Source organism: Bombina bombina, chromosome 7 (assembly GCF_027579735.1).
Source record: "Bombina bombina isolate aBomBom1 chromosome 7, aBomBom1.pri, whole genome shotgun sequence".
Classification (NCBI taxonomy): domain Eukaryota; kingdom Metazoa; phylum Chordata; class Amphibia; order Anura; family Bombinatoridae; genus Bombina; species Bombina bombina.
Genome location: NC_069505.1, coordinates 49,770,713 through 49,786,215, shown reverse-complemented (window position 1 = coordinate 49,786,215; position 15,503 = coordinate 49,770,713). Strand labels below are relative to the sequence as shown.

Below are 15,503 nucleotides of genomic sequence, written 5' to 3'. Positions count from 1 at the left end.
CACATTATTTAATAACACTTACTTGGCATTGGTTTTTTTTTTTTTAATGAGTGGGTCTCTAGGTGCTTATAATAGGCCATTAAAAAGGCATATAGACCCCCAAGACCACTTGTTTTATACAGGTACAAATTCCTATATCCGGAATTCCAAACTTGTTCTGAAATCCAAACTTTTTAATTAATATTTTTCACGTCTGTAAGTCACAGTCTTCTCTGCCTTTGTCTTTGTTTTGATTTTTGTGATCTAAAACACAATTAATAGTCTGTTTATTTAAAAAAACAAATATTACCTTTCTCATTACAGTACTGTACAAACTTAGACAACATGTATAATCTGTAAACATTGCTAATAAAAGGGACAAGAAACCCATCATTTGTCTTTCATGATTTAGGTAGAACAGACAATTTTAAACAACTTTCCACTTTACTTCTATTATCAAACATGCTTCATTCTCTTGGTATCATTTGTTGAAGGAGCAGCAATGCACTACTGCAATCCTTCGGCATCTGTGACACAGCCCTTTCGTGGCTCTCTTCCTACCTGTCAAACCGTACCTTCAGTGTAGCCTTCTCTGGGGCCTCCTCTGCCCCGTCACCACTTTCTGTCGGAGTACCGCAAGGCTCTGTCCTCGGTCCCCTTCTCTTCTCAATCTATACGTCATCACTAGGTTCCCTAATTAAGTCCCACGGTTTCCAATATCATTTGTATGCCAATGACACCCAAATCTACTTCTCTGCACCAGAACTATCTCCTTCCTTGCTAACCCGTGTCACTAACTGTCTTTCTCACATCTCTTCCTGGATGTCCTCTCACTACCTCAAGCTAAATCTCTCCAAAACTGAGCTTCTCATTTTCCCCCCTTCTTCCAAAATCTCCACCCCCAATATCTCTATAACTGTCGACAACTCCATCATTACCCCCACCCTGTATGCCCGATGTCTCGGGGTCACATTTAACTCAGATCTTTCCTTCACTCCTCACATTCAGTCCTTGGCTTCAGCCTGCCGCTTCCACCTTAAAAACATCTCTAAAATTAGACACTTCCTTACACAAGACACAACTAAGATTTTAATCCACTCTCTCATTCTTTCCCGCCTTGATTACTGCAACTCTGTCCTCTCTGGTCTCCCCACCTGCCGCCTAGCTCCTTTACAATCCATAATGAATGCCTCTGCCAGACTCATCTTCCTTACACGTCGCTCTTCATCTGCTGCACCTCTCTGCCAATCCCTTCACTGGCTTCCTCTTGCCTCTAGGATCAAACACAAAATCCTCCCTCTGACATACAAAGCCCTCAACTGCACTGCTCCCCCCTACATCTCAGACCTTGTCTCCAGATACTCTCCCTCCCGTCCCCTTCACTCTGCTCATGACCTCCTAATCTCCTCCTCTCTTGTCACCTCATCACACTCCCGTTTACAGGACTTCTCCAGACTGGCTCCCATCTTGTGGAACTCTCTGCCTCGCTCCACAAGACTCTCTTCTAGTTTTAAAAGCTTCAAGTGCTCCCTAAAGACTCTACTGTTCAGGGACGCATACAACCTACGCTAACCTTTCCTAATACCAGTTCCTCTCCTCCACTGCAATCCCCTGAACCCTCTTAGCATGTAAGCCTAAAAGTCCAGCTGTTTGTAGATCTCCTTCTTAAGAGCTGACTACAACAGTGCAACTCTTGGCAGGGCCCTCTACCCATTTGATCCCTATAATTGTTTTGTTGTACTCTGCCTTTGTTTATAGCGCTGCGGAATCTGTTGGCGCTCTACAAATAACCGATAATAATAATAATAATGGTTTCTAACTGAACACATGAGTGAGCCAATGACAGTCAGTGTATATATGCAGTCACCAATCAGCAGCTAGATCCTAGGTTCTTTGCTGCTCCTGAAATTACCAGTACCTAGATAAACCTTTCAGCAAAGGATAACAAGAGAAGTAAGCAAATCAAATTATAGAAGTAAAGTGTAAAGTTGTTTAAAATTATATGCTCTGTCTAAATCATGAATGTCTAATTATGACTTTACTGTCCCTTTAAATGATATAAGATCTTGTGGTTTACACTTGGTCCCATCCCCTCTCCAAACTGTCCCATTTTACAGATGCAAATATTCCCAAAATCCAAACTATTCCCAAATTCAAACCTTTCTGGTCCCAATCAGTTTGTATACAGGCTTTTCTCTTAAATACATTTGATAACAGAAGTACATTTTTTTTTATTGTATATTCTATCTGAATCATGAAAGACAAATATTGGGCTTTGTGTCGCTTTGGTATATTAGTTCCCCATAAAGTGACCTAACAAACACCTAGATTTCGAGTTTTGCGTTAGAGGCTGTGCGGTGCTAACGAGCAGCTTTTGCTCACCGCTCACTTACAGACAGCGCTGGTATTACGGGTTTTTACAAACCAGACAAGAAGTGAGCATTGAGCAAAATTTTGCTCATTACCGCAATCCAATAGCAGCGCTGCTTACGTTAGCGGTGAGCTGGTGTAACGTGCTCATGCACTATTTCCCCATGGGAATCAATGGGAGAGCCGGCTGAAAAAAAGTCTAACACCTGCAAAAAAAGCAGCGTAAAGCTCCTTAACGCAGCCCCATTGATTCCTATGGGGAAATACATGTTATGTCTACACCTAACACCCTAACATGAACCCAGAGTCTAAACACCCCTAATCTTACATTTATTAACCCCAAATCTGCCGCCCCGACATCGCCGACAACTACATTATAATTATTAACCCCTAATCTGCCGCTCCGGACACCGCCGCCACCTATATTATACTTATAAACCCCTAATCTGCTGCCCCCAACATTGCCGACACCTACATTATATTTATTAACCCCTACTCTGCTGTCCCCAATGTCGCCGCCACCTACCTACACTTATTAACCCCTAAACCGCCGCACTCCCGCCTCGCAAACATTAGTTAAATATTATTAACCCCTAATCTGCCGGCCCTAACATCGCCGCCACCTACCTATATTTATTAACCCCTAATCTGCCGACCCCAACGTCACCGCCACTATATTAAAGTTATTAACCCCTAAACCTAAGTCTAACCCTAAACCTAACACCCCCTAACTTAAATATAATTAAAAGAAATCGAAATAAATATTCCTATCATTAACTAAATTATTCCTATTTAAAACTAAATACTTACCTATAAAATAAACCCTAAGCTAGCTACAATATAACTAATAGTTACATTGTATCTATCTTAGGGTTTATTTTTACTTTAAAGGCAAGTTTGTATTTATTTTAACTAGGTAGAATAGTTACTAAATAGTTATTAACTATTTGCTAGCTACCTAGCTAAAATAAATACAAAAGTACTTGTAAAATAAAGCCTAACCTAACACGTAACACTACACTATAATTAAGTTAATTCCCTAAATTAAATACAATTAAATAAAATTAGCTAAAGTACAAAAAAACCCCACTAAATTACAGAAAATAATAAACAAATTACAAGATTTTTAAACTAATTACACCTAATCTAATCCCCCTAACAAAGTAAAAAAGCCCCCCCTAAATAAAAAAATCCCTACCCTACACTAAATTACAAATAGCCCTTAAAAGGGCCTTTTGCGGGGCATTACCCCAAAGTAATCAGCTCTTTTACCTGTAAAAAAAATTACAAATCCCCCCCCCCAACATTAAAACCCACCACCCACACAACCCACCCAATACCCCCTTAAAAAACCTAACACTAACCCCTTGAAGATCACCTTACCGGGAGAAGTCTTCATCTAACCGGGCCGAAGTCCTCAACGAAGCCGGGAGAAGTCTTCATCCAAGCCAGGCGAAGTGGTCCTCCAGACGGGCAGAAGTCATCCAGACGGCATCTTCTATCTTCATCCATCCGGCGCGGAGCATCCTCTTCCTTCTTCCGACGGCTAACACTGAATGAAGATTCCTTTAAATGATGTCATCCAAGATGGCGTCCCTTCAATTCCGATAGGCTGATAGAATTCTATCAGCCAATCGGAATTAAGGTAGAAAAAATCCTATTTAGTTCAATCCTATTGGCTGATCCAATCAGCCAATAGGATTGAGCTGGCATTCTATTGGCTGTTCTATTTTAGTTTTAAATAGGAATAATTTAGTTAATGATAGTAATTTTTATTTAGATTTCTTTTAATTATATTTAAGTTAGGGGGTGTTAGGGTTAGACTTAGATTTAGGGGTTAATAAAGTGGCGGCGACATTGGGGGCGGCAGATTAGGGGTTAATAAATGTAGGTAGGGGTCAGCGATGTTATGGACATTTAACTAATGTTTTCAAGGCGGGAGTGCGGCGGTTTAGGGGTTAATATATTTATTATAGTGCCGGTGATGTCCGGTTCAGCAGATTAGGGGTTAAAAATTTTATTTTAGTGTTTGCGATGCGGGAGGGCCTCGGTTTAGGGGTTAATAGGTAGTTTATGGGTGTTAGTGTACTTTTTAGCACTTTAGTTAAGAGTTTTATGCTACGGCGTTGTAGTGTAAAACTCTTAACTACTGACTTTAAAATGCGGTACCAGTCTTTACAGGAGTGGGTCTACCGCTCACTTTTTGGCAGACTTGTAATACCGGCGCTATGCAAGTCCCATTGAAAAAAGAGGATACGCAATTTACGTAAGTGGATTTGCGGTATTTCCAAGTCTGGCCAAAAAAAATGAGCGGTGAGCCTGTAACTTCAACTCATAATACCAGCGGGCGTTAAAAAGCAGCGTTAGGACCTCTTAACGCTGCTTTTTAAGCCTAACGCACAACTCGTAATCTAGCCGAAAGTAAATATGCAATGTATAATCATTATTTCACCTCCTTACTTTAATAGAAGTAAATTAGAATGTTGATTAATATTGAATGCTCTATTTAAATAATGAAAGTTGTATTCTGGCTTTACTGTACCCTTAAAGGGACATTAAACACTTATAGATGGAAATATAAAATTAAAGATCATATATATAAAAAAAACTCTACAATATACAGTACTTTTATTATTTATTTTGTCCCCTTTTCCTGTAATTCCATTCTGAGATTGTGAGCTTTTCAGTTCCTGTTAGAAATGTAAGTGCAGAACACGGTTATATTCCACACAGCCATTGGCTGCACACTCTAGTGACCTATTTATAACTGTCTCTAATTGGCCTCAGCAGAGAAGGTAACCTAAGTTACAACATGGCAGCTCCCATTGTTGTATAGACACTAAAACTTATACTTACACTTATTTTGTCACTATTTACTAATGAAACTTTAAATAATACATCTATATGTTATTCTCAGTCTAATCTTTTAATTGAATGCATCATTCTATCTAGCATTTGTTTAGTGTTTAATGTCCCTTTAAAAACCCTTACAAATTCCATATTGCTTACAATGAACTGGTTTCTTTGCAGTACACCATGCTCTCAGGCCAGGTTCCTTTCTATGGCGCCAGAGGAGGGTCGCCTGAGAGTCGGGCTGCAGACATCATCAGCAAGATTAAAGAAGGGAATTTCAGTATGGAAGGCAAATGCTGGGAGCATGTGAGCGAGGAAGCCAAGGAGCTTGTAAGAGGTGAGTTTCCCTGGCAATGCAACAGCACCACTTACTTTAAAATGGACCAAAGCTCCTTTTATTAAGGTATTAGATGCACATAAATAGCGACATTTTGGGACACAACATGCATGATTAAAGGGACATGCCACCCACATTTTTTCTTTTATGGTTTAGAAAGAGAATGCAATTTTAAACATCTTTCTAATTTACTTATATTATCTAATTTGTTTTATTCTCTTGATATTCTTTGATTGAAAGCATATCTAGATATGCTCACTAGCTGCTGATTGGTTGCTGCACATAGAAGCATTGTGTGATTGGCTCACCATGTGCATTGCTTTATCTTCAACTAAGGATATTTAAAAAATGAAGCAAAATAAATAATGGAAGTAAATTGTAATGTTGTTTAAATTTCTATTCTCTATCTGAATCATGAAAGAAAGATTTTGGGTTTAGTGGCCCTTTAAGGGCTGCTTGTGGCCAGTAATGTTGCTATTTATGTGCAACATTTCCGTCAGGTGTTTGTGTTTAGCTGTGATTTTCCTCTCATTCATTTGCTGTACCCACACATATTATATACCGTTTTTCTCGCCATTAAATTGACTTTCTAAAGATATCATTATTTTCATCATATCTTATAATTTACTATAAAAAAATATAAAATATGATGAAAAAATTGAAAAAAACACACTTTTTCTAACTAACCCCAAAATCTTTTACACATCTACAACAACCAAAAAACACCCATGCTAAATAGTTTCTAAATTTTGTCCTGAGTTTAGAAATACCCAATGTTTACATGTTCTTTGCAAGTTATAGGGCAATAGGTACAAGTAGCACTTTGCTATTTCCAAACCATTTTTTTTCCCCTCAAAATTACTTGTATTATTGCCAGCAGTGAAGGGGTTAAATAGGTAGCTTGTAGGGTTAATTTTAGCTTTAGAGATCAGCCTCCCACCTGACACATCCCACCCCCTGATCCCTCCCCCACCCCCAAAGGTCACCCCCATCTTAAGTATTGGCAGAAAGTCTGCCAGTATAAAAATAAAAGGTTTTTTGTGTGTTTGATTTATATATATATATATATATATATATATTATGCAGGGTATTATCCCCCCTTACCTCCCAACCTCCCTGACCCCCCTAAACAGCTATTTAACCCTCCTCCTCTAACTGTTAGACGCCATCTTAGGTACTGGCAGCTGTCTGCCAGTACCCAGTTTCCAGTAAAATTGAGCTATTTAAAAAATAAGTAAACCAGTTTTCTCCAACATTGGTGTGTCCGGTCCACGGCGTCATCCATATCTTGTGGGAATATTCTCTTCCCCAACAGGAAATGGCAAAGAGCACAGCAAAAGCTGTCCATATAGTCCCTCCTAGGCTCCGCCCACCCCAGTCATTCTCTTTGCCGCTGAACAAGCAGCATCTCCACGGAGATGGTGAAGAGTATGTGGTGTTTAGTTGTAGTTTTTTATTCTACTATCAAGAGTTTGTTATTTTAAAATAGTGCTGGTATGTACTATTTACTCTGAAACAGAAAAGGATGAAGAGTTCTGTTTGTGAGAGGAGTATGATTTTAGCAGCAGTAACTAAAATCGTTTTCTGTTCCCACACAGGACTGTTTAGATGAGATAACTTCAGTTGGTTGGCAGACTTTTCTGCTTAAGGTATGACTAGCCATATTTCTAACAAGACTGTGTAATGCTGGAAGGCTGTCATTTTCCCCTCATGGGGACCGGTAAGCCATTTTCTTAGTCTCAAACAGAATAAAGGGCTTAATATGGGCTATAAAACTGGTAGACACTTTTATGGGCTAGATCGATTGCTTTATTTGGGCATTTTATACAGTTTGATGTTGAAATTCACACTTTATATCTTTGGGGAACGTTTTTTTACGTCAGGCACTGGTTTAGACACCTTCCCAGTCAGGAAGGGCCTTCTCTGTAGTAGGCAGAGCCTCATTTTCGCGCCATTACTGCGCAGTTACTTTTGAGAGCAGTACATGCAGCTGCATGTGTGTGGGTCTGGAAGTAGTTGAAAAAGTTCCTAGAAGGCTTCATTTGGTATCGTATACCCCCCTGGGTTTGGTAAAGTCGCAGCAAAGGCTGGAGCTGGGACTGTAGAGGGGTTAAAACTGTAAACGGCTCCGGTTTTCATTTTAAGGGTTAAAGGTCTGAAATTTGGGGTGCAGTGCTTTGAATGCTTTAAGACTCTGTGGTGAAAATTTGGTTAAAATTGAACAATTCCTTCATAGTTTTTCACATATTCAGTAAAAAAGTGTGCCCTGTTTAAAATTTAAAGAGACAGTAACGGTTTTGTTTTAAAACGGTTTTTGTACTTTATTGACAAGTTTAAGCCTGTTTAACATGTCTGTGCCTTCAGATAGACTATGTTCTGTATGTATGGAAGCCAATGTGTCTCCCCCTTCAAATATGTGTGATAATTGTGCCATAGCGTCCAAACAAAGTAAGGACAGTACTGCCACAGATAGTAAAGTTGCCCAAGATGATTCATCAGATGAAGGGAGTAGACATAGTTCTACATCATCTCCTTCTGTGTCTACACCAGTTTTGCCCACGCAGGAGACCCCTAGTACTTCTAGCACGCCAATGCTTGTTACTCTGCAACAATTGACGGCAGTAATGGATAACTCCATAGCAAATATTTTATCCAAGATGCCTGCATTTCAGAGAAAGCGTGATTGCTCTGTTTTAAACACTGTAGAGCAGGAGGGCGCTGATGATAATTGCTCTGTCATACCCTCACACCAATCTGAAGGGGCCATGAGGGAGGTTTTGTCAGATGGGGAAATTTCTGATTCAGGTAGAATTTCTTAACAGGCAGAACCTGATGTTGTGACATTTAAATTTAAATTAGAGCATCTCCGCGCACTGCTTAAGGAGGTGCTATCTACTCTGGATGATTGTGACAACCTGGTCATTCCAGAAAAATTGTGCAAGATGGACAAGTTCCTAGAGGTTCCGGTGCACCCCGACGCTTTTCCTATACCCAAGCGGGTGGCGGACATAGTGAATAAGGAGTTGGAGAAGCCCGGCATACCTTTTGTCCCCCCTATATTTAAGAAATTATTTCCTATGGTCGACCCCAGAAAGGACTTATGGCAGACAGTCCCTAAGGTCGAGGGGGCAGCTTCTACACTAGCCAAGCGCACTACTATTCCTATCGAGGATAATTGTGCTTTCAAAGATCCTATGGATAAAAAATTGGAGGGTTTGCTTAAAAAGATTTTTGTACAGCAAGGTTACCTCCTGCAACCTATTTCGTGCATTATTCCTGTCACTACAACAGCGTGGTTCTGGTTCGAGGAACTAGAAAAGTCGCTCAGTAGAAGAGACTCCGTATGAGGAGGTTATGGACAGAATTCACGCACTTAAGTTAGCTAATTCCTTTATTTTAGATGCCGCTTTGCAGTTAGCTAGATTAGCGGCGAAAAATTCAGGGTTTGCAATTGTGGCGCGCAGAGCGCTCTGGCTAAAGTCTTGGTCAGCGGATGTATCTTCCAAGACAAAATTGCTTAATATCCCTTTCAAGGGTAAAACCCTTTTTGGGCCAGAATTGAAAGAGATTATCTCAGACATCACTGGGGGTAAGGGCCATGCCCTCCCACAAGATAGGCCTTTCAAGGCCAAGAATAAGTCTAATTTTCGTTCCTTTCGCAATTTCAGGAACGGACCGGCCTCCAACTCTGCAGCCTCTAGACAAGAGGGTAATGCTTCGCAAACCAAACCAGCTTGGAAACCGATGCAAGGCTGGAACAAGGGTAAGCAGGCCAAGAAGCCTGCTGCTGCTACCAAAACAGCATGAAGGAGTAGCCCCCGATCCGGGACCGGATCTAGTAGGGGGCAGACTCTCTCTCTTCGCTCAGGCTTGGGCAAGAGATGTTCAGGATCCCTGGGCACTAGAAATAGTTTCTCAGGGTTATCTTCTGGAATTCAAGGAACTACCCCCAAGGGGAAGGTTCCACATGTCTCACTTATCTTCAAACCAAATAAAGAGACAGGCCTTCTTACATTGTGTAGAAGACCTGTTAAAAATGGGAGTGATACACCCAGTTCCAACTGTGGAACAAGGACTGGGGTTTTACTCAAATCTGTTTGTAGTTCCCAAAAAAGATGGAACCTTCAGACCAATTCTGGATTTAAAGATTCTAAACAAATTTCTCAGAGTGCCATCGTTCAAAATGGAAACTATTCGAACGATTTTACCTACAATCCAGGAGGGTCAATTTATGACTACCGTGGATCTAAAGGATGCTTATCTACATATTCCTATCCACAAAGATCATCATCAGTTCCTAAGGTTCGCCTTTCTGGACAAACATTACCAGTTTGTGGCTCTCCCATTCGGGCTAGCCACTGCTCCAAGGATTTTCACAAAGGTGCTCGGGTCCCTTCTAGCGGTTCTAAGACCAAGGGGCATTGCAGTGGCACCTTACTTGGACGACATTCTGATACAAGCGTTGTCTCTTTCAAAGGCAAAGGCTCACACAGACATCGTTCTGGCCTTTCTCAGATCTCACGGGTGGAAGGTGAACATAGAAAAAAGTTCCCTGTCTCCGTCGACAAGAGTTCCTTTCTTGGGGACAATAATAGATTCTTTAGAAATGAAGATTTTCCTGACAGATGTCAGAAAGTCAAAACTTCTAAACGCTTGTCAAGTTCTTCACTCTGTTCCACGACCTTCCATAGCTCAGTGCATGGAAGTAGTAGGGTTGATGGTTGCAGCAATGGACATAATTCCTTTTGCGCGAATTCATCTAAGACCATTACAACTGTGCATGCTGAAACAGTGGAATGGGGACTATACAGACTTGTCTCCAGTGATTCAAGTAGATCAGAAGACCAAAGACTCACTCCATTGGTGGCTAACCCAGGATCACCTGTCCCAGGGAATGAGCTTCCGCAGACCAGAGTGGGTCATCGTCACGACCGACGCCAGTCTAGTGGGCTGGGGCGCGGTCTGGGACTCCCTGAAAGCTCAGGGTCTATGGTCTCGGGAAGAGTCTCTTCTCCCGATAAACATTCTGGAACTGAGAGCGATATTCAATACTCTCAGGGCTTGGCCTCAACTAGCAAAGGCCAGATTCATAAGATTCCAATCAGACAACATGACGACTGTTGCTTACATCAACCATAAGGGGGGAACAAGGAGTTCCCTGGCGATGAGAGAAGTGACCAAAATCATAAAATGGGCGGAGGATCACTCCTGCCACCTATCTGCGATCCACATCCCAGGAGTGGAAAACTGGGAGGCGGATTACCTGAGTCGTCAGACATTCCATCCGGGGGAGTGGGAACTCCACCCGGAGATTTTTGCCCAGTTGACCCAATTATGGGGCATTCCAGACATGGATCTGATGGCGTCTCGTCAGAACTTCAAGGTTCCTTGCTACGGGTCCAGATCCAGGGATCCCAAGGCGACTCTAGTGGATGCATTAGTAGCGCCTTGGACCTTCAACCTAGCTTATGTGTTTCCACCGTTTCCTCTCATTCCCAGGCTGGTAGCCAGGATCAAACAGGAGAGGGCCTCGGTGATTTTGATAGCTCCTGCGTGGTCATGCAGGACTTGGTATGCAGACCTGGTGAATATGTCATGGGCTCCACCATGGAAGCTGCCTTTGAGACAGGATCTTCTAGTACAGGGTCCATTCGAACATCCAAATCTAGTTTCTCTCCAGCTGACGGCTTGGAAATTGAACGCTTGATTTTATCTAAGCGTGGGTTTTCGGATTCTGTGATAGATACTCTGGTACAAGCCAGAAAACCTGTAACTAGAAAAATTTACCATAAAATATGGAAAAGATATATCTGTTGGTGTGAATCCAAGGGATTCTCATGGAGTAAGTTTAAAATTCCTAGGATCCTTTCCTTTCTCCAAGAAGGTTTGGATAAAGGATTATCAGCGAGTTCTCTAAAAGGACAGATTTCTGCTTTATCTGTCTTGTTACACAAACGACTGGCAGCTGTGCCAGATGTTCAAGCTTTTGTTCAGGCTTTGGTCAGAATCAAGCCTGTTTACAGACCTTTGACTCCTCCCTGGAGTCTGAATTTAGTTCTTTCAGTTCTTCAAGGGGTTCCGTTTGAACCTCTACATTCCATAGATATCAAAATGTTATCTTGGAAAGTTCTGTTTTTGGTTGCTATTTCTTCTGCTAGAAGAGTTTCTGAGTTATCTGCTCTGCAGTGTAATCCGCCCTATCTGGTGTTCCATTCAGATAAGGTTGTTTTGCGTACTAAACCTGGTTTCCTTCCAAAGGTTGTTTCCAACAAGAATATTAACCAGGAAATAGTTGTGCCTTGTTTGTGTCCGAATCCAGTTTCAAAGAAGGAACGTTTGTTACATAATTTAGATGTAGTACGTGCTTTAAAGTTCTATTTAGAAGCAACAAAGGATTTCAGACAAACGTCTTCTCTGTTTGTCGTTTATTCTGGCAAGAGGAGAGGTCAAAAAGCTACTGCTACCTCTCTTTCCTTTTGGCTGAAAAGCATCATCCGATTGGCTTACGAGACTGCCGGACGACAGCCTCCCGAACGAATCACAGCTCACTCTACTAGGGCTGTGGCTTCCACATGGGCCTTCAAGAACGAGGCTTCTGTTGATCAGATATGTAAGGCAGCGACTTGGTCTTCACTGCACACTTTTGCCAAATTCTACAAATTTGATACTTTTGCTTCTTCGGAGGCTATTTTTGGGAGAAAGGTTTTGCAAGCCGTGGGGCCTTCTGTTTAGGTAACCTGATTGGCTCCCTCCCTTCATCCGTGTCCTAAAGCTTTGGTATTGGTTCCCACAAGTTATGGATGACGCCGTGGACCGGACACACCAATGTTGGAGAAAACAGAATTTATGCTTACCTGATAAATTACTTTCTCCAACGGTGTGTCCGGTCCACGGCCCGCCCTGGTTTTTTAATCAGGTTTGATAAATTTCTTTCTTTAACTACAGTCACCACGGCACCCTATGGTTTCTCCTTTTTTTCTCCTGTCCGTCGGTCGAATGACTGGGGTGGGCGGAGCCTAGGAGGGACTATATGGACAGCTTTTGCTGTGCTCTTTGCAATTTCCTGTTGGGGAAGAGAATATTCCCACAAGTTATGGATGACGCCGTGGACCGGACACACCGTTGGAGAAAGTAATTTATCAGGTAAGCATAAATTCTGTTTTTTCCGTAGTGTAGCTGCCCCCCTAAATACCATAACCCTTTCCCCCTCCCAGATCCCTTTCCCAAATCTTATTGCCCTCATATCTTATCTTATAGCCACTCAATATGCTCCATAGTGTATCGGTCCCACCCGCTTCTGCCCCATCACGTGCGTGCGCACTCCCGGACCCCACACCGGAAATCCTCCAGCGATAGCCCGTCCACCAGCCTCCCTATTATGGCTCCCACCCACTAACGATTGGCACCATCATTCTCTCTGCATTGGATGCTTAAAAAAGGGTATTGCAGGATGCCTCAATATTGAGGCATCACTACAATACCCTGAAAGTGGCTGGAAGCAATCACGATCGCTTCCAGCACGTGAAAACACTGAGGACGTGCAGGGTACGTCCTTGGTCATTAACTACCAGTTTTTGTAGGACATACCCTACACGTCCTTGGTCGTTAAGGGGTTAAACATATCCACTGAGGTTAATTATGGATCAATATAAATGCTGTGATCAGTTACTCTATAGCATGTAGCAGAGTTTATTTTTATGGGCAGGTCTTTGAAAAGAACAGGCTATGGTTTTAATGAACAAAATCAACTATATCTAATACAAAAAATAAACATCAAGGAACAATTCCCCATGCATTTAATACTTGTCAGTAGGTATAACAAGTCATTTGGAACACATTAAAGGGACATGAAACCCAAAGCCAGTGGGTCACATAGAGCATACAATTTTAAACAACTTTACACTTTACTTCCATAATCTAATTTGCTTCATTCTCTTGGTGTCCTTTCTTGAAAAGGATACCTAGGTAGGCTGAGGAGCAGCAATGCATTACTAGTTCCTTGTTGCTGATTGGTGGCTGCACATATACACCTCTCGTCATTGGCTTTCCTGGTGTGCTCAGCTTGCTCTCAATAGTGCATTGCTGCTCCTTCAACAAAGGATACCAAGAGAAAAAAAGCAAATTTGATAATAGAAGTAAATTGGAAAGTTGTTTAACATTCTATGCTCTGTCTGAATTATATAAGAAAAAAATTGTAAGAGATGTGAAAGTAATAAAAAGCCCAGGTCGCCACCAGATGTCAGCACACAGGGTTAATCCAAGAGAGTAATCGTTAGTCAAGCTAAAGTTCAATACCAGGTAATCCATCAGGAACCAATCGTCACGGCAAAGGGACAGTCAAGAATAATCTTCATAAGCCAGTAAATCAGTCCTTAGATCACGGTACCAGCAAGCATGAGGCTTGAGGCGTAACCCGGACATGAGAACGGCTCCAAGCCAGAAACGCAATGCAGAGACGTGCGCCAAGAAGTTCATGAGAATAACCAAGCACCAGACTGGTATCAACAAGGGCCTTTTAACGCCACCATAGGTTTTGGCGTCAAAACCATTGCAGGGTCCTTTCCACATCCAGGTCACAAATAGCAAATAGTGCAGGTATTATAGTCCGTAAACATAGTCAGAAAAGTAAAGGGAAGAAGCCTGCGGCTCCTGTGCACTAAACTCAGTGCTCCCTTCCAGAACCTGTTTAGGCACCGAGATGTCCATAGCGCACCCAGCACTAAGCCACATCTCTTCAGCTGGCTTGGCTTACAGTGCCCTGGACTAACAGGAACCTGGACTACAAAGTTTAGGATTTAGCCCCTTCCACTCCTAGGTTGAGAGCCTGAGACCCTTAGAAGATATTTTGTTAGAAATGCTCCTCAAGGGATAAATCATATAGCGATACGGTTTGAAGAAATGGATTTATTGTTAATTCTAAATATATTCCTCAGCTATTTATACAAGACTGGGAAGCTAAGGAAGATGTGATCTTTGTGAACAAAACATTTGAAGTCAAGTGAAGTCAGTGAATTCTTATACGGATATAAGCCAAGAAATACAACTCAATACTATCTCTGTCTTTCTCAAGCAATGAGGTTGCCTCTTGTATAACTGATTTGTCTTTTCCTCCAATAAATGACCCTTCTTTCTCTTCTAGGTTTGCTGACTGTTGATCCGTCCTGCCGGCTGAGTCTAAGTGAACTCCAGGAGAGTGAGTGGCTTCAAGGAGGCCGTCCTCTTTCCTCAACACCCCTCATGACTCCTGATGTTCTTGAGTCCAGCGGTTTAGCGACAAAGACTTGTGTACATGCAACATTCATGGTGAGTGCATCTGTGTGATGTGGTATAAATATGTGCACACTTTACGGGTCAGTAAACCACTTGAGATTTTTATATAAAATGTATGCGTAATGGAGAAACTTGGCAAAATATTTTTGTTATTTGTTTTGCCCCCGTTTCATGTAATTTAGCCATGAAAATTGAGCAATTTCTAATTCTCATAACTTGAAATGCACCTGCTGACTTCTCAAGGATAAACTTGCTACATATCTGTCCCTAATTGGCTTTATCAGATAGCAACTGCAAAAAAGAGTACTTTATACTAACTTTATGACTGCAGCTCGCCTTGTTGTCTGCAGACTAAAGCCCTGATTGGCTCCTTTAAAGGGACAGTCAACACTAAAATTGTTATTGTTTAAAAAGATAGATAACACCTTTACTACCCATTCCCCAGCTTTGTACATTGTTATATTAATTTACTTTATAACATTTAAACCTCTATATTTCTGACTGTTTTTAAGCCACTTCAATCAGCCTCTTATCACATGCTTTTTTATTTGCTTTTCACAACAGGAGACTGCTAGTTCATGTGGGCCATATAGATAACATTCTGCTCTCTCCCGTTGAGTTATTTAAGAGTTAGCACAACACAATACTAAATGCAAGTAAATAGATAATAAATAAAAAGTCATGTGATCAGGGG

The 15,503-nt window shown here is 41.6% G+C and overlaps 1 protein-coding gene across 1 annotated transcript in view; it reads left to right on the top strand.

The window, feature by feature from the left end:
• LOC128665860 (ribosomal protein S6 kinase alpha-5) overlaps window positions 1-15,503 on the top strand; it is a 141,020-nt gene that overhangs the window by 116,555 nt on the left and 8,962 nt on the right. Inside the window, exons 15-16 of the mRNA XM_053720096.1 lie at window positions 5,380-5,539; window positions 14,679-14,842. Of these exons, the coding sequence (XP_053576071.1) occupies window positions 5,380-5,539; window positions 14,679-14,842 (324 nt within the window). The remainder of the gene's footprint in view (window positions 1-5,379; window positions 5,540-14,678; window positions 14,843-15,503) is intronic.